Source organism: Diabrotica virgifera, chromosome 3, assembly GCF_917563875.1.
Source record: "Diabrotica virgifera virgifera chromosome 3, PGI_DIABVI_V3a".
NCBI classification, from domain to species: domain Eukaryota; kingdom Metazoa; phylum Arthropoda; class Insecta; order Coleoptera; family Chrysomelidae; genus Diabrotica; species Diabrotica virgifera.
This window is the reverse complement of record NC_065445.1, coordinates 102,624,203-102,649,803: the sequence shown is the minus strand read 5'-3', so window position 1 is coordinate 102,649,803 and position 25,601 is coordinate 102,624,203. Positions and strand designations below refer to the sequence as shown.

General features: G+C 34.0%; 1 protein-coding gene across 1 annotated transcript; it reads left to right on the top strand.

Moving 5' to 3' along the window:
• Window positions 1–1,095: 1,095 nt before the first annotated feature.
• LOC126881249 (zinc finger protein 729-like) lies at window positions 1,096–23,875 on the top strand. Its single transcript, XM_050645401.1, has 2 exons — window positions 1,096–3,046; window positions 20,358–23,875. The coding sequence occupies exons 1-2, from the start codon at window positions 2,812–2,814 to the stop codon at window positions 22,325–22,327; spliced, it is 2,205 nt and encodes a 734-aa protein (XP_050501358.1). The 5' UTR covers window positions 1,096–2,811; the 3' UTR covers window positions 22,328–23,875.
• Window positions 23,876–25,601: the final 1,726 nt, after the last annotated feature.

The window sequence follows — 25,601 nt, the reverse complement described above, 5'->3', positions numbered from 1 at the left end:
AGCTTGTTCCATTAAATAACAGCATCCTCCTTTTCCAGTATTTCAATGTTTTCTCTATTAACAACTGCAATTTTATGTAAAAGTATACAAGCTGATATTATTCTTCAAACAAAAGGTAACTTTCATCTCATTTCACATACTAATATGGGGAATCTTTTCAGCATAAAATACCAAATATTCTTTCTACAACAATTCTTGAGGCAATTTGTCATTGATTATACAACACTTCAACTATTCTTTTTCTCATGATCATCTTTCAGTGCGTCACAGTTTTTCGATTTCTCTCTAACGCATTAAATTGTATGTGACAGAAAAAAAGGCACGTCTGTGAATAATTTGGTAATTATTTTAGTTCGGTGATTATTCTAGTTGTCGATAGATGGCGCCATAATCAAAAAAGAATTATTTATTAAATAAAATAATAATATTATCAATATAATCTGTACAATTTATAAGACTATACAAATGAAAGAAAATACCATTTTATAAACGCAATAGACACAATTGATTTGGTTTTATTCCAAATTGAAAATAAAATTTGACAACTGTCAGATTTAACTAAAATGTCACGTTAGAATAAATGTCATAAATGTGTATTATCACGGACTTACCTTTTTTTCTATAATTTGTGACGCACTGAAAAATGTTCATGAAAAGGAGAATACTGTCTGACTGAAGATTCTGCAATGGTGTCATTTTATATACCCATAATATGCAAAAGTATTTAAAAACTTCTAAACCTAAAATAGCACTTCCATATTGTATGATGGGTATGTTGTTGTTTAACTGACAAGATAATTAAATTCAACGTTTTACTCTTTTCAATGATCTTATATTTTCTTAATACCCTTTTACAGGTACAGGTAAAACAAAATAGAATTTTATTTTTATAGGTTATTTTTATATTTACATTACAAAAATATTATGTCATTTGTCAAAATAAAAGATTCCTTGCAACGAGCTAGCATTTTGAATTTCCCGGCGATGTCAATGTGTAAACAACATGACAACGTTGTAAATATTTTGACGCATGCGCAAAGTAGGGAGCCGCACTGTATCTTTAGGCCAGTGTTGCCAATGTCCGGATAATTATCCGATTTTCGGATAATTTCATGGACCATCGGATAATTTTCGGATTGAATAATTTTTTGGATAATTTCGGATAATTCAAGGTATTATTTGTTATGCTTTTTATTTCAATAAATAGATTTCTATTAACCTTACAACATACAAGTTTTCTTGTCATTGCCATTATTTGTCATCTACAGTGATATGGGAGAGAGGGGATATGACATACGGTTAAGTAAATGAGCATGGGCTCGATTCCACTGACAAAAACGCACTATCCAATATGGCGGAACAACTATTTTGTAGTAGGTATATTCTTTTCCATATAAAATACATAATTATAAAATTATATTGTATTATATAAATATATGAATAATTAATAATTTTAATAGTTAATTAATAACATAATATTCCATAATAAAACATAAAAACCTGCTCATCACCATATTGGATATGACATTGTGTCAAGTCAAGGTCATCTACCAATGTACAAATGTCAACTGTCAATGTCAATTATGTCATTTAATTAGATTCGGATAATTTCGGATATTTGGCTCACAACATTCGGATAATTTTTATTTTTGCATTGGCAACACTGCTTTAGGCGCTCCTCCACAGTTTTTTTTGCTTATCCGAAAACCTATATACTGTCACTGTGTCATAACTATGATAATTCAGTTATCAGTTTTCGGTTTTCCAGTTTTGAGTTTTGCACAACACAAACAAACTCCAACAACCAAACTCCAAACTTAAACCACCCATAAATAAGGTATATTGAAATTATTGAAACAACCCTAAACAAGTTTCATCCACCAGGTATTGTGTTATATTGTGGTTCAAGTGCTGTGATCAAAAGGTTTCTCCTAAAAATTTATTTGGTGTTTTTTTTGGGGCAACATAAAGTTTAGGGTAACGGCCATGCAACAGCATGAATTTTGTGAACAGTGTTGCCATATCTGTTTATAATTTAGACATATGAATTTAGACCTTGTTTAAAATGTTTTTTTTTATAATTTAGATGTTTATTTCATAGGTTAGTTAATTCATTTAAGTTAGTTTCTTTTTATTACTATTTAGTATTTTAGATATTTTATTAGTTAGAGTTTACAGTCTACGGTTTAAGTTAGTTTTTTATTACTATTTAGTATTTTAGATATTTTATTAGTTACAGTTTAGAAATCTTCACATTGTTTAGTGTTTCTATTAACTATTGCCACTATTGATTTTTATATAATTTTAATGCTTTTAATATATTTTCTGATTTATATCTAATGTCCACTTTACATCAACAATAAATTGAACAAGAAATTGACAAAGTTATTCAAGGCCAAATTTAACGTGTACAAAATGTATGGTTTGTAAAAGAAAATAAAGGAATTTGATGAAATAGAACAATTGGATATGTTTTATTTTGTCAAATTTCTTTATTTTCTTTTTATTCACGGCAAAATTGGGTGTTTTGTATAAGTCAAATTTGACCTTGAATAACTTTGTCAATTTCTTGTTCAATTTATTGTTGATGTAAAGTGCACTTTACATTTGTTTTCGATTTTTAAAATATTTGTGTTCTATTCAATTTTGAATTTTAGATGTTACAGTAAGAAATATTTTACAACATGGCAACACTGTCAGTGTTTTTAGATTACCTCAAATGTCAACTACAAATTGGAAATTGGTTATGTTTGGTTGCCCTAAACTTGATGTTGTCCTTTTTTTGTGTAACTGAACATAAAATTGAATAATATGGAAATAAAACAAGAAGCTGGTGAGAAGATTAGTAAAATAAAAACAGACAATGAGGAGTGTGACGATTCATTGGACGCCTTTGCCTTCAAAATTGAAATTAATGAAGAACCCAAGAGGGAAGCATTTGATCCTTTAGACTTGAATGATATCCCAGTAACAGTAAACACTGATGTAGAACAAAATGAAAACAAATTTCCACCATTTGAACAAAAGCAAACAAAAAATGAAGAAAGTAAGTACATATTTAAATATCATTGATTCTTATAACATGATAAAAAATTAGTTCATTATTAACTTACAGAGTACATTTAGGTATAACTACAAGTATTTAAAGTTGATTTTCAATGTTTACCTAATGAATTAAACTATTTTTTTATTAATAATATTGTATTAAATAATATTATTTTATTATTTCCCAATAAAAAATACACTTAAAAGCAAAATAATGGACTCACCTGCTGAATTTTACATCTTAGAAGTCTCAAATTTCCTAAACCTGTTGTCCGATTCAAGTGATTTTTTTAGTACAGTAAAACCTCGATAGAACGGACCTCTATTTAACCCTTAAACGCCCAAGGGTGGGTAAAAAATGTCCACCTAATGCGTATTCCCTTGTAACATATTTATTACGTGTTTAAAAATTTTCAAAAATTATTTATTGTTAAAAATACAGTCCTTTATCGAATGTTAATTTGGTTTTACCGATATTTTTAAAAATAAAAGTAATATCTTGAGTTAAATATGGGTGGGCATAAAAAGTACACCCTTGGTAAAACTTGTTACTAAAGGTTTCTCTATAATTTCTCGTTGGTAGGAACATAATCCATATAATTATCGACATATAATTACATTATCGACATAATTATCCGCCAATGATGAGGCTGAAAGGAAGAATGAGGACAAAATCGACAAATCTGAATTAATGGATTTTACTGGTATGTTAATTTTGATGTACATTGTAATTTTGTTGGAACACCATTGCAGGTTAGAAAAATCAGGATAGGGTCTTGGAATCTTGGTAGTCTTACAGGTAAGAGTCTGGAGTTAGTGTATGCGCTCAAACGAAGAAGAGTTCAAATTGCTTGTATTCAAGAAACTAGGTGGAAAGGACAAAGGGCGAAAGAACTAGGTGATGGATATAAATTGTGGTATGTAGGGAGTAGTAACACTAGAAATGGAGTTGGTATAATTGCTGATAGTGAAATGAAAGATAACGTAGTAGAAGTTGTAAGAACGAGTGATAGAATGATGTCAGTGAAATTTGTAATTGATAAAGAGGTATTGAATGTTGTGTGTGTGTATGCTCCTCGAACAGGTCTGGGTGAGAATGAAAGAAGAGCTTTCTATGATCAATTAGGTGACGTACTGAGTGATATTCCAGCGGAGGAGAAAGTTATAATAGGAGGTGATTTCAACGCACATGTGGGCCAAGCCAAGACAGGATATGAAACAATACATGGGGGATTAGGCTTTGGAACTAGAAATGAAGCTGGAGATGACATGCTAGAATTAGCAACAGCATTGGATATGGCGATTGTTAACACATTCTTTAAAAAGAGAGAAACTCAACTTATTACCTACAAAAGTGGACAACATCAATCCCAAATAGACTACTTCATGATAAGGAAAGAAGACATACGTGAATGCAAGGACTGCAAGGTAATAGTTAGTGAGACAGTAAGCCAACAACATAAGCTGCTTGTTCTGGACATCGAAGTAAAAAGCGAAACTAAACAAAAATATCGGAGAGGACCACAAAAAATCAAGTGGTGGATGCTAAAAGATGAGAAGGAAGGTCTATTCAGGGAAAGAATAGTAGAAAAAATATGTTGGAACATGAAAGGAAGCCCTAACACAATTTGGAGAAAAATGGCCAATATTATTAGAGAGACGGCTATTGAAATACTTGGGAAAACGTCAGGAAAAAAGTTTGAGTATAAAGAGACTTGGTGGTGGTCAAATGAAGTACAAGGAAAAATAAAAGAGAAGAGAAAATTATATAAAAAGTGGCAAGAAACCAGATCGGACATAGATCTTCAAAACTATATGGTCGCCAAAAAGGAAGCGAAAGTAGCAGTAGCAAAAGCTAAAGCAGAAGCGTATTCAAACCTATACGATCAACTTGATACCAGGGAAGGCGAGACGAAGATATATAAAATAGCCAAACAGAGAGCAAAGAAAGCAAAAGATTTTAATCAGATTAGATGTATCCGAGATGAAAATAATAAAATACTAGTTCACGAAAAGGATGTCAAAAAGAGATGGAGAAAGTACTTTGACAGCTTATTAAATGAAGAATTTGACAGACAGCCTGTAGAGTCAACGGAGACAGTAGCAGCAATGGTCACCAAAATAACCAACGAGGAAGTGGCTCAAGCGCTTCAAAAAATAAAGAAAGGAAAAGCGGTAGGACCAGATGATATTCCTGGGGAAGTATGGAGAGCATTGGGAGAGACAGGAACAAGGTGGCTAGCAGGTCTATTTAATAGAATTATGGTAGTTGGACAAATGCCAGACGAATGGAGAAGCAGTATACTGGTACCTGTTTACAAAAACAAGGGAGATATACAACAATGTACAAACTACAGGGCTATAAAACTGCTTAGCCACACCATGAAAATATGGGAAAGAGTAATTGATAGACGGATACGTGAAGAGACCGAAATATCCGAGAATCAATTTGGCTTTATGCAGGGTAGATCAACAACAGATGCAATTTTCATTATAAGGCAGTTGATGGAAAAATACAGGAGTAAAGAAACAAACGCTCATATGGTATTCATTGATCTTGAGAAAGCATATGATAGAGTTCCTCGAGAGATTCTGTGGTGGGCACTCAATAAGAAAGGAGTCCCTGGTGAATATGTAAAGATTGTGAGGGATATGTATGAGGGAGTAACGACTAGTGTTAGGACAGGTGTGGGAGAGACTGATAAATTTCATGTGAAAGTAGGATTGCATCAAGGTTCTGTGCTTAGTCCGTATTTATTCTCATTAGTTTTGGACCAGATAACAGCGAAAATACAGGGTAACATTCCATGGTGCTTAATGTATGCTGATGATGTCGTGTTAGTAGGAAATAGTGAAAGAGACTTAGAACAAAAACTGGAACAGTGGAGACAAGCTCTGGAGGAAAAAGGTTTAAAACTTAGTAGGACAAAAACAGAGTATTTGGAATGTTCATTTAAAGATGGAGCTACTACAAATAAAGTGGTATCTTTGGATGGTGAAATGATTGTAAAAAGCAATAGTTTTAAGTACCTAGGATCGGTATTACAGAGTAATGGAGAAATAGATGGAGATGCATGCAGTAGAATTAGGGCTGGATGGATGAAGTGGAAAGAAGCGAGTGGTGTGTTGTGTGACAGAAAAATTCCAATGAAGCTGAAGGGAAAATTCTATAAAACAGCCATAAGACCAGCTATGATGTACGGAACTGAATGTTGGGCAGTGAAAAAGAAAGAGGAACAGCGAATGCATGTGGCTGAAATGAGAATGCTTAGATGGATGAGTGGAGTGACAAAGAAGGATAAAATTAGAAATGAGTATATTAGGGGAAGTCTAGGTGTGGCACCAATTGATGCCAAAATGAGAGAGCATAGGTTAAGATGGTTTGGTCATGTTCAACGTCGAGACGTTAACCACCCAATACGAAGAATAGCTGAAGTGCAGATTCCTGGAAGGAGTAGGACAGGAAGACCAAAGAAGACCTGGGGGGAGACGATAAGGCAGGACATGTTGGTAAAGGGGATTAACATTGATATGGCCCAAGATAGAATTGTGTGGAGAAATGCAATTAGGGAAGCCGACCCCGCATAGGGTTAAGGCAAAGAGAATGATGATGATTGTAATTTTGTTGTAAGGTTTGTAAGTTGTTTATATTAATATTTTAGAAGATGCTGTGTTTATTATGCATAAGATTCTTAAGTTTAATCCATTTCCAACAACTCTCAATAAATATATTAGCTATTTTCGAGGTGGACATTTTTTACCCACCCTTGGGCGTACATGGAACCTAAAAAAGGTTGGGCGTTTAAGGGTTAATGGACTTCAGATATAACGGACAAAAAATCAGATCAAATGTAAAAAAAAATTGAATGCAAAAAAATATGAACAATTGAATTCTAAAAGGAAAAACAACAAGGACAGGATCTCGGCACTGTTTTGTGCTAACGCCAATGGATCGCATGTGTTGACTACTATTGTTGGTAAATCTCATAAACCTAGTGTTGTCAAAGATATAATCATCAAAAGGCATCATCTGCCCGTTTCATATTATAGCCCTAATAGGGCATGGTTCACCAGAAATATTTTCAAAAATTGGTTTTTAAAGGATTTGTACATGCAGTGAGAAAATTTGACGAGAAGAAACTGGTAATACCGCCTAAAGAGGTGTGTATTGATTTTAGACAAAGCTCCTGCTAATCATCCTGAAAGTATTCTAAACTCAGAAGATGACAACTTTAATTGTATGTTTTGCCAAAAAATACATCGCCTATTCAACACATGAATCAGTGAATAATTTTGTCAACCAAATGAGTATATTGCGGGAAGTTTTTAGATAAAGTAGAAAAGTAAAAAAGTAGAGAACAAAACTTTATTCCTTTTTAAGTTACAGATTTGTACTCAGTATCTGAGTACAGTACCTACATAATTTAAACCTATTTCTATACAACGGCCTTTCAGCTTTAACGGACATCCCATTCCCCCAATTAGTCGGTTATATCGAGGTTTTACTGTATTTTACAGCCTTATTATTTAAGAAAATCTATGTAATGTTACTGTTGCTGGACAGGTAAAGGTAATTTTATACCGGGTGTAACAATCATAGGGTGTTTTTTTTTTCTTAAAGTTCGGAAGACCTTGTGGATTATTCTAGCATATATCATCATCATCATCAATGGTGCTACAGCCCTATGAAAGAGCCTCGACCTTCCCAAGTCTATTACGCCAGTCAGTCCTATCCATTGCCAACTGTTGCCAGTTTGCTGCTCCTATTTTTCTCCCATCCTCATCTACACCATCTTTCCATCTAAGTTTTGGCCTACCCCTATTTCTACTTCCCACAGGTTGTGACATAAGGATTCTTCTAGGACGGTTGTTATGCTGTGATCTTGCTAGATGTCCTGCATATCTTAGTCTTCCTATTCTTATAAGAGATACTACGTCTTTACCACCAAATATATGTTTATATCTGTGGTATACCTCGTAGTTGTACCTCCTCCTCCAAATACCATTTTCACAGATGCTACCGAATATGCCTCTCAGGATCCTTTGTTCAAATATAAGCAGAAGGTTTTCATCTGTCTTGGAGATGGTCCATGTCTCCGATCCATATGTCAACACTGGTTGTATAAGGGTTTTGTATAGGGGGTTTTTTTTTTTGGCTTAAGTTTCTGCTTCTCATATGTCTACTCAGTCCAAAATAGCATTTGTTCGCTAGGATTATCCTTCGCTTGATTTCTTCCGTCATGACATTCTCCTTGGTTATCAGGGGCCTAAGTATGTGAATTTGTCCACCACTTCAAAGGTAGAGTTATCAACAGAGAATTTTGGTGACTGATGTTTCTGGATCTATTGTTGGGTGTTGATGCCATCATCTTAGTTTTCTCCTCGTTTTCTGTCAGGCCCATATTTTTTGAGGCATTTGAGAAGGTGGTATACATTTCTTCTAGTTTGCGTGTTGTGCGGGCAACTAGGTCCACGTCATCGGCATATGCCAAAATTTGGGATGATTTATTAAAAATATTTCCTCTGTTGTCTATTCGGGCATCTCTGATCGCCTTTTCCATAGCTATGTTGAAGAGGAGACACGCCAGTGCATCTCCCTGTCGCAGCCCAATATTCGTTTCAAACGCTTGTGATTGTTCGCCCTGTATTTCGACTTTGCAAATGACTTTACGCATTGTAGCCTTAACCAATCTTATCAGTTTGTCAGGGATGTGGAATTCATCCATGGCTTCATACAATTTATTTCTTAGGACACTATCATAGGCCGATTTAAAATCTACGAAAAGATGGTATGTGTTGATATTGAATTCATTGGTTTTTTCCAGTATTTGTCTTAGCACAAAGATCTGGTCTGTTGTTGATCGACCAGGCCTAAAACCACTTTGATATTCTCCAAGAAGCTCCTCTGAATATGCACTTAGGTGACCATATAAGATGCTCGAAAATATTTTGTAAGCTGTATTAAGGAGGGTTATTCCCCTATAGTTTCTACATTCCAATTGATCACCCTTTTTGTGTAGCGGGCAAACGATTCCAAGACACCACTCTTCCGGGATTTGTTCCTCATTCCAGGCTCTCAGTATTATTTTATATATTTGATTAGTCAGGGTAGCACCTCCATATTTAATAAGTTCCGCGGATATACCATCACTTCCTGGAGATTTATTATTTCTTAGGTGTTTTATTACATCCCATACTTCTTGAATTAATGGAGGCTCTAATGGTGTATTGTTGGTTGCTCTTGGGTTTGGTTGATTTGGATCTTCTACTTCGATGGTAAGTAGTTCTTTATAGTGTTCCACCCACCTTTTCAATATTTCTTCTTTTGTATTGAGTATGTGCCCCTCCTTATCCTTACATAGTCTTAGCCTTGGTTTGAATTCCTTTCTTGCATTATTCAGAGTTTTATAGAATTTTCTTGTTTGATTTTCCTGTTTTAATGCCTCAAGTTCTTCCAGTATTCTATTTTCATAAGTTCTCTTTTTTCTTCTATGAATGCACTTCTCTTCTCTTCTAAGGTCTTTATATTTTTGTTGTTTTTCTCGGGTTCTTCTTTGCTGCATCTGTTTATATGCATCATTCTTTCTTCTTGTAATGTCCTCACACTCAGCATCGAACCAGTCATTGCGTGATGGTGGTTTCGCTGGCCCTAGAATATTATTTGCTGCGTCTTTAATATTACTTTTACACATTTCGTATTGTTCGCTGGTTGTTAGATTCTCATTAATTATGCAGTTAGTTTCGATATAGTTTTGAAACCTTTCTACCGTTTGCGGATTTTTGAGGAGTTCAATATTAAGGCGCGTTGTTTTGGTACTTCTCTCCTTCTTCTCGTTTGAGATTCTAGCTCGAATTCTTGTGCCAACTAGAAAGTGATCTAAATCAATATTGGCGCCTCGATAGGTCCGGACGTCCATCAAGTTTGAGAAACGTCTAGCGTCTATGAGCATATGATCAATTTGGTTGTTCGTTAATCCATCGGGCGAGGTCCAAGTTCCCATATGTATTTTCTTGTGTAGAAAACATGTGCTTCCTACGATCATGTTCTTTGCGGCTGCGAAGGTGACTGCTCGGTGTCCATTCGAATTGGTATTATTATAGAGACTATATTTACCGATGTGCGTTAGATATATTTCTTCCCTTCCGATTTTTGCATTCAGATCACCGATTACTATTTTAATGTCACTTCTGGGACAACTGTCGTATGCTCTTTCTAATTCATCATAGAATTTGTCTTTTTCTTCGTCTTCCTTGTCCTCTGTTGGGGCATGTACATTAATAAGACTTATATTAAAGAACTTGCCCCTGATCCTTAAGCAGCTCATTCGTGGATTAATTGGCTTAAAATCTATAACCAAATGCTTGACTTTATTATTGACTATAAAGGCTGTCCCAAATTCATGTCTAGTTCTATGGCAGCTATACATAGTACATGTTGTAGTTTGTTTTTTGGATTATGCCATGACCTGTCCATCGTACTTCTTGTATTGCAGTAATATCGGCGTTATATTGTGCTAATATGTCGCATAGTTTGCGGATATTTCCAGGTTCGTTGAGTGTGCGAACGTTCCAGGTAAATATTTTAAGATCATTGTCCTTATTTCGTTGCATTGGTCGTCGTTGAGATTTCCGTCCGGCATCTTTAACTTTCGATTTCGTAACTATGGATTTTTACAGGGTTGGGTAGTTAACCCGGGTTAACTTTCCACCCGGGTTGGATACCGGATCTCCAGATTGGGTTGCTCGGTTAACAGGGGACACCAATGTGAAGGTGAGAGTCGGATTTGAGTAGAAGAGGCTAAGTGGAGTAAACTGGAATCAACTCCATGTTTTCGCATTCTACCCCTTTATCCTTTTCTAGCATATATAAAATATTTAAATTAGAACTCAATTGTAGCCTTAGGCTTTCTTAACATCTTGTTTTTTGATTCATTCGCTTGCCTTCGATAATAACAGAGATATGCACTTTTATATTACAAATGAGGTATGCTATTTGGTCTTGATCAGTATCATTCCAAATCTCGATAGCTACTGTTTCTACCTCGTGTAAGGTTCTAGGAGGTGGCAAACGCTGTAGTTTTTTGTCAATTATGTCCCACAAAGTTTCGATCAGATTAAGATCTGGACTATGCGATGGCCAATGCAAAGTCTGAAGGTTTACCTGTTGTAAATATTCGGTTACAGTTCGTGAACGTGGTCTAGCATTATCGTGCACTAGCAAAAAAATTTTACGAATATAAGGAGCCGATAGCATAGTAGCTAAGTCCTTCGCTATGTAAGATCACTACTTGAACACACTCATCGCAGGTCAAATTCCTTGTAGCACGTTCCATTTCCACCAAACAACAAAAAAAAAGTATGGACTTAATTGAAACTTTAAATAATAAATCTACTCATTTTCACAACAAACCAGACACTTTTTGACTGCTAACCATTTGACATCCATTAAATTGTTAATTTCTCATAGCCTACTTTAGGCTTGTTTATTAAACTAAGCAGAAAATGAGGATTTATTGTTGAAAAACATTGCTAGTTTTTAACATACCTAACTTTTTTATTATCAGCATAAACAAATGAATCAAAAAAGAAAATGTTAATGAAGCCTAAGGCTACAATTAAATTTTAATTTAAATATGTTTTATATGCTAGAATATTCCACAGGGTGTTCCGAACTTCAAGAAAAAAACAGTATGATTGTTACACCCGGTATAAAAGACCTCTACCTGTATAGCAACAATAATATTACATCGATTTTCTTAAATAATAAGGCTATAACACACTAAAAAAATCACTCAAACCGGACAACAGTTTTCTCTCAAGTGTAGTTAATTATAAAAATGCCACAAGGAAATAGCTTCAGTTTAATGAATTAATTAATAATTATATCAGAGATTGAATGAGCAGTTTATGTTATTGTATATCAATTTGAATATTCCTTGCTGCATAATTATTGGAGCTTACCATTTTTGCAGTTTGCTGAATTATCCAGAATAGTAGAGAATTCTGAATTACCACCTTGGCTATGTTTACAGAAATTTATAAACTTACATTGAGCATGTTATGTGGCATATATTGTCTTGTATACCCCCATTTCCCACCGTGAGTTACAACAAACAAAGTCAATGTGTGTGTGTGTGTGTGTGTGTGTGTGTGTGTGTGTGAAAAAATGGCTTGGATGCGAGTCCGTTAGCCACAGATTTTTATTTTATTTTTACCTCAATTTATTAGTTTTGTTATATTTATACGTATTTCACTTAAATGATTATATTTGTTTCTTTCAAGTAGTTTATGAGTAATTTAAATATTTCCATTTTATGACAACTTAGTAGATATTCTATACTAATTGGAAAATGAACTTGTGTTTGTCGTAAATTGTAATATAATTGATTTATATATCTCTCGTTAATTTTGCATTCCAAGAAAATATGGTTTAAATCTCTAATCAAAACATTATCACAAAAACATACTGATGAATTAATTATTCCTAATTTGTGCAGATGTGCCTCATATTTCCCGTGTCGAGTTTTTAATCTGACGATAGTAGAAATATCTTGCTTTGGCAGGTTATATTTAAATATGTATTCAGGTGGCGGAGGAAGTTCTTGATGTAAAGAAAAATATAAATTTTTTGACATGCTTGTAATATTTTTCCATTCTTTTTTCCATATTTTATTTATTCTAACTTTGACGTCATTTATTGCATCTGTCGATAAGATGTGAGTTAGTATCTCACCTTTTTTTATTGCATCTTTGGCCAACTCATCCACTTTCTCATTACCCAGTATACCGGCATGCCCTTTTGCCCATATAAATACTACTTCCACTTTAGACAAAATATTTTTTATATTACATAAAATTTTTGATTTGTATGAACTAAAATCAGTATTTTCAATTGCATATATTGCAGATCTGGAGTCTGTTATTATCACAGCTTTTTCAATATTATTCTCTTTGATCCATTCTAGAGCTTTTTCGATGGCTATAATCTCAGCTGTAAAAATACTACTAATACTAGATAATTTGTAATTATTATGTTGATGGGTATTTTGCACATACATAGCACATCCTACTCCTGTTTGATTTTTAGAACCATCTGTATAAATTACTGTGTAATCCACAAAGTCGCTCAGTATAGATTTTACTAAAATATTATTTAAATGATTTGATTCTGTATATTTAGGAATTATGATTCTTGGTTTTTTTTATCAAAGTTTTATACGGAAATTTTATATTTATATTTTTATATAAAAAAAAAACAAAGTCAATGTTGTTAACCGTAAATCTCAACCGGTTTTAGAGCAATAAGTAAATCGTCAGTTTGTAAGAAAAAATTCAACATCTCGTATCTCGAAACCGAAGAATTTGCGTCCATACGTTTATAAAGCAAATGGTCGTCATTATATTTCATGCAGAATTATCCCTTAAAGTTTGTCGCACTTATTTAGAAACACCCTGTATTGATGAAGAACATGGTTAGTTGTTAACGTGCCTAACTTTTTTATTATCCAACATAAACAAATAAATCAAAAAAGAAAATGTTAAGAAAGCCTAATGCTACGATTGAGTTTTAATTTCAATATTTTATCTAGGCTAAAACATTCCACAGGGTGTTCCGAACTTTGAGGAATAAACACAGTATGATTGTTACACCCGGTATACAATGACGATTTACCTGTCTAGCAAGAATATTATTATAGCAATATTGATAAAGAATAAGGCTGTAACATACTAAAAAATCACTCAAATCGGACAACAGGTTTAGAAAATTCGAGACATCTAACTTGAATAATTCATCGAGTGACCCGCTTCTTATGATCGCAAGTGTAGTTGAAATTTATTATATCGGGGTTTTTGAGGTCGCTGAATACAAATATTGCACCGAAAGTGCTGTACGAGGTACCTGGTGCCCGGTATCTACGGTATCTCCTGGAGTTTTATAGACATTCCTTATGAAAATCATTGAAACTTGTTATCGGGTCAATTCAAGCCAAGTGGTCCAAACGTGGTTGCTTGACTATTTTTAATATTTTTTATGTTTATACCTTTTAAACTTCAGTCTATAGAGAGTACAAAATTGAATTCATTTTATTTTTAAAAAATTTAGTTTGCCGATGACGGCCATTTTTGTTAAAGCGTGTCGATCATTTTCACGGAAAACATGGCTTCGCTCTTTAGCCAATATTTTTACTGAGGTTTGTCCTAGAACAATAAATCAAAAACCAAACTTTTTAAGTATGCTTTAAAAAATGGCCTGCAGCATTATTTAATTTCAAACTACCCTTAAGGCCTTAAATGAACCTCAAAGTTTGAAAAGGTAAACTGATAAAATTCCATTTTCAGCATTTTTTTAACAGCATAAGGCAAGCCGATAATGGTTAGTAATTTTTTTCTGGAAAAGACATACGTACATACTTTAAATAAAAAAAGTTTGAGCTTTGATACTTGAGTAAATTTATTCAAAAAAATCCCAAAAATGTAATATTTTGAAAAATCTCAAAGTTTGACCCCTTATATCCCTGATGGGCACGGATGAAAAAATTTGAAATTTGGCTGAATGTTAGCCCCTAATAAGTAGAATAAGAAGTGAAAATTTGGAGTTGCAGACTTACGTCATATAGGAGATACAGGCCTGAAAAATGGTCAAAATTTAAGCGTTTGCGGGCAGGGTAATTAAAATTCAAATTAACTGCCTAATGAAATAAAAATTAATGTATTTTCACCAGGTTTCACAATGAATATAAATTTATACAGGGTGGGCCAAAGAAAAGAGTCCACCTCGATATTTGGCAATAGTTACCTATAGTATGGTAGGTATAGTTACACCCAAACCCAGACATCCAAAGTGAAAGTTATCCTCCAACACCAAATTGTTCTATATGGTCCACATAATGTTCAAAAAAAAGTCACACCATTTTGAGCGTCGGGTTTGGGGGGGAGAGGGGGGAGAAATCTGCAAATTCGTAGTTTTTTAGGTTTTTCGTCAATATTTCTAAAACTAAGCGGTTTAGCATGAACAACCCTCTACACAAAATTGTTCTACATTAAATTTTAAATAAAAAAGGCCCTATGCATAACCCTTCTAAAATGAACGGTTCCAAAGTTACGGAGGTAGTATAGTATAATTGGTCCAAAAAAAGGCCTAACCCAGACATCCAAAGTAAAAGTTTTCCTTCAACACCAAATTGTTCTATATAGTACACATATTGTTCAGTAAAAAGTTACACCATTTTGAGCGTCCGGTTTGGGGGGAGAGGGGGGAGAAGTCGGTAAATTAGTAGTTTTTTTACGTTTTTCGTCAATATTTCTAAAACTATGCTTTAGCGTAAGGAACGTTCTATAGAAAAATGCTCTACATAAAATTTGAAACAAAAAAGGTTCTATACATAATTGTTATAAAATCAACGGTTCCAGAGTTACGGAGGGTGAAAAGTGGAGGTTTTCGATACTTTTTATATTTACCGATTTAGATTTACCCCCTCTACCCCCCCCCAAACCTGACGCTCAAAATGGTGTGACTTTTTTCTGAACATTACGTGGACCATATAGAACAATTTGGTGTTGGAGGATAACTTTCACTTTGGATGTCTGGGTTTTTGGTATAGTTATATCATAAATATTGCCCAAAAAATATAAAAAGTATCGAAAACCTCAACTTTTCACCCTCCGTAACTCTGGAACCGTTGATTTTATAACAATTACGTATAGAACATTTTTTGTTTTAAATTTCATGTAGAACATTTATGTATATAATATTGTTTACGCTAAAGCATAGTTTTAGAAATATTGACGAAAAACTTAAAAAAACTACTAATTTACCGGCTTCTCTCCCATCTCCCTCCCAAACCGGACGCTCAAAATAGTGTAACTTTTTACTGAACAATATGTGGACCATATAGAACATTTTGGTGTTGGAGGAAAACTTTTACTTTGGATGTTTGGGTTAGGCCTTTTTTTGGACCAGTTATACTATACTACCTCCGTAACTTTGGAACCATTCATTTTAGAAAGATTATGCATAGGGCCTTTTTTATTTCAAATTTAATGTAGAACAATTTCGTATAGAGAGTTGTTCATGCTAAACCGCATAGTTTTAGAAATATTGGCGAAAAACTTAAAAAACTACGAATTTACCGATTTCTCCCCCCTCTCCCCCCCCAAACCCGACGCTCAAAATGGTGTGACTTTTTTCTGGACAATGTGTGGACCATATAGAACAATTTGGTGTTGAAGGATAACTTTCACTTTGGATGTCTGGGTTATGCCATCTTTTGGATCAACTATACCAGCGGTTCTCAACCTTTTTTACTCAGCGACGCACTAACGTACTCCTTACAGATTCGCGACACCCTTATATGTACAAATTTTTGCTAGTGGTAGGGAAGTACAGATGAATATATTAAAAAGATATATATTAAAAACAGTTAGAGAGGAAACAATTACGGATTGGCACTTTATTGATTGGTATAACGTGGTATATACCTAATAGTTAAAAAAAATGGTTGAATGTATGATTGGTATATTATAACAAGTAAAAAAATATAAATAAAAATATCGTATTCGTAAATCTCGCGACACACCTGATAGGTTCTTCCGGCACACCAGTGTGTCGCGACACGGTGGTTGAGAACCGCTGAACTATACTATACTACTATTAGATTTTAAGGAAATGCCGAAATAGGTCCATTTTTATTATATTGCAACTTTTTGGGATATATGTCATACTACGTGACGTCATCCATCAGAGCGTGATGACGTAATCGATGATTTTTTTAAATGGAAATAGTGGTCTTGTGGTAACTAAAGAATGTCATTGTACTGCTGTCAGAAAATAGAAAATATGTTTATTTCACAAATAAACATTTATTTTTGCTTAAATTAAATCACAAACAGCCTCCCACCTACCTCTTGACAGTTTGAACATTTAATTTAAGCGAAAAGCAATGTTTATTTGCCAAATAATAATTTTTTTCTCTTTTATGACAGGAATAAAATGTATTTTGAGTTAAATAAATTATATACATTCTTCTTTTTGTGTCAATTAATTTAATTCAAAAATTATTTTTTGGCCACCCTGTATAAATAATTATATTATTGTTTATACTATTCCCATTAAAAATATCATCGATTACGTCATCACGCCCAGATGGATGACGTCACTGACGATGACGCGTCATGGAGACGTATGAAATATACATATATAAAACTTTTTGTAATTTAAAAATAAAAATCGACCTGTTTCGGCATTCCCTTAAAACCTAATAACTGCCAAATATCGAGGTGGACTCTTTTCTTTGGCCCACCCTGTACAAATTTGTATTCATTGTGGAAATAAATTAAATTTTATTTCATTAAACAGTTTATTTGAATTTTAATTACACTGCCCGCAAACGCCCAAATTTTGACCATTTTGATTTTTGACCATTTTTTCAGGCCTGTAACTCCTATTATATGAGGTAAGTCTGCAACTCCAAATTTTTACTCCTTATTCTACTTGCTAGGGGCTAACATTCAGCCAAATTTCAAATTTTTTCATCCGTGCCCATTAGAGATAAAACTTTGGGTTTGACTTTGAGATTTTTCAAAAAAATTACATTTTTGAGATTTTTTTTTTGAAAAAATTTACTCAAATCTCAAAGCTCAAACTTTTTTAATTTAAAGTATGTACGTATCTCGTTTGCAGAAAATAATTACAAACCATTAATGGTTTGCCTTATGTTGTTAAAAAATGCTGAAAATGGAATTTTATCAGTTTACCTTTTCAAACTTTGAGGTTTATTAAAGGCCTTAAGGGTAGTTTGAAATTAAATAACGCTATAGGCCGTTTTTTAAGAGCATACTTTTCTAAAAAGTTTGGATTTTGATTTATCGTTCTAGGACAAACCTCATTGAAAATATTGGCTAAAGAACGAAGCCATGTTTTCCGTAAAAATGATCGATACGCTTTAACAAAAATGGCCGTCATCGGCAAACTAAATTTTTTAAAAATAAAATAAATGGAATTCTGTAGTCTCTATAGACTCAAGTTTAAGAGGTAGAAAAATTAAAAATAGTCAAGCAACCAACTTAATTTATATTGGACCACTTGGCATGGATTGACCCTATCCCGAGGTATTTTTAGGTCGCTGAACACGAATACCGGGACGGCGAAGCTGTAAGCGCTACCTGGTGCGTCATCTCCTGGAGTTTTATGAAAATCATTTAAACTTACCCTGTTACCCTGTTACCCCGAGCGTTTCAAGTTCGTTGAAAACGAATATTGCTTCGACGATACTGTACAATATTCGTGTCCAACGACCTCAAAAACCTCGGGATAACAAGTTTCAATGATTTTCATAATGAATTTCCATAAATCTCCAGGAGACGATGTGAATACGCCGACCCAATATTCGTGTTCTTCTCTTCTTCTTTCTCGAAACTCCTTATGCCCCTCAGGGGCGTCGGAGGCTTTATTCATATTCTATTTATGTCTTCCATTTCTTGCGGTCCTTTGCTAACTCTTTCATTTGTTGATGTGTTTTTCCTTTTTCCTGTCCAATTTCTATAATCTGATTGATCCATCTCTTCCTTGGCCTCCCTTTCCTTCTTTTACCATATCTTTTCGATTCCATCACCTGCTTTGGTAGTCTTCCCTGGTCCATTCTGTTAATGTGTCCATACCATTTTAATTTTCTTTTTTGTATCTTGGTTATTATCGTTTCCTGTTTCAGTCTTTGTCTAATATCTTCATTTCTTATTCTGTCCAATTTCGTTTTTCCTGCTATTTTTCTTAGCTGCTTCATCTCCGCTGCGTTTATTGTACTGTCTATTTTTGCATTGTTTACCCATGTCTCACTTGCATATATTAAAGTTGGCACAGAGATTGCGTCGTATACCTTCAGTTTTATTTCTTTATCTATTTCTTCCTTTCCAAATATTATTTTATTTAGTGCATAGTAGATCTTATTTGCTTTTTTCGCTCTGTATGAGATTTCTTGATCTATCTTTCCATCCTCTGATATTATTACTCCAAGGTATTCAAACATCGAGACTGTTTCTATTATTTCGTTTTTGCACCTAAATATCGTTTGGTTTATTTCTTCCCTTTTCTTTTGGGTTACTATCATGGTCTTCGTTTTCTTTACATTTGCCTCCATTTTCAAATTTTCTATTTCCTCCACCCATATATTGATTAATTTTTGCATTTTCTCTTTATTGTCTGCTATTATTACTAAGTCATCTGCATATAGTAATCCCTCCATTCTCACTGATACTAAATTCCTGTACCCTATTATTGACTGTAATTGCCTTGACCTTCTTTTAAGGCTCTTCATTACTCTATCCATTACTAATATAAACAAAACTGGGCTGAAACTGTCCCCTTGTTTTATTCCTCTCCTTAGGTTTATTATTGGCGATCTGTTTCCGTTTAATTGTACTTTAGCAAGTACGTTTCTATATGTACTTTTTACCAAGTTTACTATCTTTTGCGGGATTTGCAGATCTTCCATTACTGACCATATTACTTCTCTATTTATAGAGTCAAAAGCAGCTTTAATATCTATAAACGTAATATAAAAGTCTTCTCCTATTTCGTTTTTCCTTTCAATTATATTTCTCAGTATGTATATATTATCAGTTGTTCCTCTTTCCTTCCTAAAAGCCGCTTGTTCTTCTAGTTTTCCTTCCAGTTCTTTCCTGAGCTTCCTTTCTATTATCCCGGTATAGACTTTATATGCCACTGATGATAAGCATATAGCCCTATAGTTATCACATTCCGCTTCATCTCCTTTCTTGTGTATTGGTATCAATAAATTTTCTTCCCAGTCTTCCGGTATCTTTTCTGTTCTCCATGCTTCCCTCATTATTTCCAGTAGCCAAAGCTTGCCACGTTCTCCAACGTACTTCATCATCTCCGGATCTATGTCATCGGCACCTCCTGCTTTTACAATCTTTATTCTTGCCAATCCTTCTTCGTATATTCGTATTCAGCGACCTCAAAAACCCCCCGAGTATAAAAAGGTGAACTCATTTCCATGATTAGTTTCCGAGTTGTGAATTTTTACTTTTTTAACACTTTAAGATGAATTTTGGAAAATGCATTTTCTGTTACAACAACGCAATTTTCATTTGTCCCTCATGCCAATAGGTCAACTTTTTTTCCGAAACTCTCCCGAATCGAATGCAAAAGGTTTCATAACAATCCGTCATAATTTAAAAGTTAGAGGTTTAGGCGATTTTAGTGCCTATATAATTTTACTTTATTATATCCCTTTGTTTCTATAAAACATTTTCTGTTACAGTAAAACGTTTATAATAATTGATTGACATTTTAGGTTTTTCCCAGGAGGAGAATACAATGAAATTCCCGGAAACGTTACATTCATCTCATAAAAGAAAATCTACAGGTCAACAAGCTGAAGGAAAAATATTAAATAAAAATAATCCGAAGGTTGTAACTAGACAAAGACTGTATAAGTGCAAATTTTGTTTAAAGCAGTTTACTAAAACTTTAAATTTAAAAAAACATTTGAGAGTGCACACTAGAAAAAAACCTCATAAGTGTCAAATTTGTTGTACACAGTGCCGTAGTGCAAGTATGTTGAAAATACACTTAAGAGTGCATACCGGGGAAAAACCTTATAAGTGCCAAATTTGTTTTAAGCAGTGTAGCCAAGGAGGTTACTTGAAAATACATTTGAGAATGCACACTGGAGAGAAACCTTACAAGTGTGAAATATGTTTTAAGCAGTTTGGTATAGCAATTAATTTAAAACAACATTTGAGAATACACACTGGAGAAACGCCTCACAAGTGTGACATTTGTGTTAAGAAGTTTACTACAGCAAGTACTTTAAAAAGACATTTGCGAGTGCACACTGGGGGAAAACCTCATAAGTGTGAAATTTGTTTTAAGCGGTTTACTACAATAGGTAATTTAAAATTACATTTGAGAACGCACACTGGAGAAAAACCTCACAAGTGTGAAATTTGCTTGAAGCAGTTTTCTCGCAAAAGTTCTTTGGATGAACACAAAAGAGTTCACACTGGAGAAAAACCTCACAAGTGTGAAATTTGTTTAAAGCAGTTTAATTTTAATGCTAATTTTAAAAAACATTTGAGAATACACAGTGGAGAAAAACCTCACAAGTGTAAAATTTGTTCAAAGCAGTTTACTTTAACGAGTCAATTAAAAAGTCATTCGCTAATACACAGTTTAGCAAAACCTCACAAGTGTACAATTTGTTTAAAGCAGTTTCCTACTACACGTCAGTTAAAAATTCATTCAGTAATACACAGCTCAGTAAAAGCTCATAAGTGTGAAATTTGTTTAAAGCAGTTTACTACATCAAAGCATTTAAGAGCTCATTCGGTAGTACATACTTTAGAAAAATCTCAGTGTGAAATTTGTTTAAAGCACGTTAGTCCAAATTATTTAAAAACACATTTGAGAATGCACACTGGAGAAAAACTTCACAAGTGTGAAATTTGTTTTAAACAGTGTCTTAGTATAAGTGACTTAAAAAGACACTTGAGAGTGCATACCCGGGAAAAGCCTTATAAGTGCGAAAATTGTTGTAAGCAATTTGCTGGTCAAAATACTTTAAAAGTACATTTGAGATCGCACACTGGGGAAACGCCTCACAAGTGTGAAATTTGTTTTAAACAATTTATTACAATAAGTGGTTTAAAAACACATTTGAGAGTGCACTCTGGAGAAAAGCCTTACAAGTGTGAAATTTGTTTAAAGCAGTTTAGCCAAACAGGTACTCTGAAAACACATTTGGTAACGCACACTGGACAAAACCCTTACAAGTGTGAAATTTGTTTAAAACAGTTTACTATAAGAAGTTCTTTAAAAACACATTTGAGAACGCACACTGGAGAAAAACCTCACAAGTGTGAAATTTGTTTAAAAGAGTTTATTACGGCTAGTTCTTTGAAAAAACATTTGAGAGTTCACACTGGGGAAAAACCTTACAAGTGTGAAATTTGTTTTCAGCAATTTAGAGAATCAGGTACTTTGAAAACACATTTGAGAGTACACACTGGAGAAAAACCCTACGCATGTGAAATTTGTTTAAAACAGTTTATTACTGCTAGTAATTTGAAGCGACATGTGAGAGTTCACACTGGAGAAAACCCTTACAAGTGTGAAATTTGTTTTCAGCAATTTGGTCAAGCTGGTACTTTGAAAACACATTTGAGAGTACATACTGGAGAAGAACCCTATAAGTGTGAAATTTGTTTAAAGGCGTTTACTATAGGCAGTCATTTAAAAAAACATTCGAGAACGCACACTTGAGAAAAATTTAAGATGTGTGAAATTTATTTTAAACAGTTTTTTCCCTAGGCCCGTTTGATGTTAAGGGCCCCCGCATACATACAACTTTTTAGTCGATTCGTGAGGGTATTGAGATTATATTAGATTATGTGAGGTCGTTAAGGCAATGGAGCCTCTCCGCACTTCGACCTATAAAGATCTTTTGTGCATACATTAATCTAGTTAAACTCTAGGATGCCAATACTTCTGATGAAATTGATGAGCATCCTAGGTGACTTGTTTCCTATGTCAGAGGGCGTTAGGGTGACCTCTTCTGGGAATTTTAGTCGTTTGCAGAACATTGCTACGCAATTGCATAGAATGTGTTCTGCCGTTTCTTTTTCGTTGTCACAGAAACGACAGTTTTCATTACCTGATTTGCCCATTTTTGAGATATTTCAGAGGGCAGTGACCAGTGAGAAGGCCAGTGATCATTTTTATATATTTTTTACTCATTTCGAGAAGGCGGTTTGTTGCAGTAGGCGATACTTTTATGAGCCTTTTTGCTTGCCTTTGTTCTGGTGTAATAGACCAGTATAGTTGTAGTTAATTGAGTTCCCAGGTCTGGAGTTCCTCTCTGATGTGGCTTTTTGGTAGTCCACAGAAGGGTTCTGGACCTTGGAATGGGGTATTGGCCCCTTCTTTTGCGAGGCTATCAGCTCCCTCATTTCCGTACCCTTGTGACCTGGCACCCACATGAAAGTTACTTTGTTGCGTTCCGCCAGCTGCTTAAGGGATTGTTTACAGTCCCAAACCAACTTTGACTCACAAGTAAATGACTTTAATTGACTTTAAGGCAGCTTGACTGTCTGATAAAATGAAGATTTTTGCCCTACGAGTATCTGGATTGAGACATTCTTGGGCACTAAACTGTATGGCATGTATTTCTGCCTGAAAGATAGTTGGGGCGTTTCCAAGAGTATTGTTGGTTCTCGACTAAATTATTTAGTTCTGTAGGGTACGCATACAATCAATAGTTGCATTGGAGATATCAGTGTATCAACATGTTGAGAGTTAATTCGTTGATGACTGACAGGAGCGTCATTTGAAATTTTGTTAGGGGGGGGGGCAAGCATTATATATACAATACATTATAAAAAAAAATTTAGTCTTTTTACAATACATTATATATGCAAACATAATACAAAATTGATCTATTTTTTGTAAATTTCAGTCATTTTCAGGGTCAGGGAGGGGGGCAATTGCCCCCCTGACCCTATCAAATGACACCCCTGATGACTGATGATTCCTTGTGGAATTTTTTGTTGATACTTGAGTTGGGAGCGGCATGTTGGACAATTGATTGTACGAATATCCGGAAGGTTGTGTAATTAAGCAGCTATTAGTAGCTGTAAAGTCCTTAACTCTTCAATTTTTTATTGTTTGAAATACTTGTAAAATTTGAATTTTTGCATAAAGTTTTTCGTTGTCTGTAAAGACTGTAATGAAGGAACTATTGAAAGTGCAAAGTTTTTGTCCCCATCTATATACATCTTCCTTTAAGATTCAATAAAGATTATGTAAATGTTGCATTTGCCATTCTTTTTTTATTTTTATAGTTTGCTTCGCCAATCGAGATGTCTCTATTTCATTTAATTCCGTATTATAATGTATAACTTTTTATAATTTGATTAAAAAATTTATAATAAACAGCATATCAAAAACTTTGACTCCAAAAGTGGGTCCAAAAGTTTTTTATTAGGTAAACAAATGAACTGCAAAATTAGTTGTTAAGTTGTAGATAAATATGAAAATAAATTTTAAACAATAATAAACCCACCTGTACCGCACAAAATGATTAATTTGTCCGTGTCTCTATGTAGATATGCTCCCAATTGAAACTTCGTCAAACAACTGTGGCTACCTCTGTACCTTGCGAAAGGTTTTTTTTTCAAAAACGGGATCATTATATCTTATAGACGAACAAGACTTACCACAACAAAAGTAAAACAAATCACATTGTTAAATGAGGCGCTCAGAGCAATTGTGGCCTAACCCCCAAGACGAAGTTTTGCGATAAATGCAATGTTTGCATTCGTATTTCCATTGTGCTTATGGAATGGCGCTACAAATTATGTGCGCCATTTAGCCAATATGTGGTGCACCCATTTCTTAAAATTCTACTGTCACAGTGACAGTTGTCATGCTCCTCTGATATATCTAAAAGTGGGAAACTATGTAACGTAATGTTATTTTAGACGTTTATAACGATAATTTTCACCTCCACTAGTTTCATCTCTTTTTGTTTCGCAGTGTATTACGTTTTCCATCTTTTGAGCTATTTTGTCGGTTATTAGCGCGCTCATCACTGTATATTATCAGAAGTGCCTTTTGTCTTTAAGGATATAAAAGACACAATATTAAATATTGCCCAACAAGTTAACCAGACTAGTTCTCTTATTGAAACCTTGCTAAAATATGTTGAAGAACGCTACGAATTTTGTTCTAAGCCGATTCACTTTGCGGCGAATTTTCTTGATGCTCGTTTTAAATGAGAATAGTTATTGAATGAAGACCAACTAATGGAATCTATAGACTTCATTTCTGAAATGGCTCGTTCACTTAAACTAGATGTAGGGAAGGTGGTGGCAAATCTAACCCGATTTAGAACAAAAGTTTGACTTTTTAGCCGAAATTCTTTATGGGATAGTGCGAATAATGCTCATCCCATTATATGGTGTCCAAGCAGGGCCGTACCCCGCGGAAGGTGGGGTCCTGAAATTTTTTTGATATTTAACCCCTTGAAAACGCATTTTAATGGATTCTATGACTGAGTTTCTTGTACCTATGGTTTTTCTCATGAGCATTTTTCAGTGTGTCACAATTTTTCGATTTCTTTCTAACGCACTAAATTGTATATGACAGAAAAAAAGGCACGTCGGTGATTACTTTGGTAATTATTCTAGTTCGGTGATTATTCTAGTTGTCGATAGATGGCACTATAATAGAAAAAAAATTATTTACTAATTATATAATATATCTACGAATATAATCTGTACAATTTATAAGACTATACAGATCAAAGAAAATACCATTTTATAAATGCAATAAAGACAATTGATTTGTTTTTATGCCCAATTGCAAATAAAATTTGACAACTGTGAGATTAAACTAAAATGTAATGTTAGAATAAATGTTATAAATGTATATTATCACGGACTTACCTTTGTTTCTATCATTTGTGACACACTGAAAAATCCTCATGAAAAGAACCATACATATTGCTATTTTAGTTGACCATCACAAAAAAATTTAA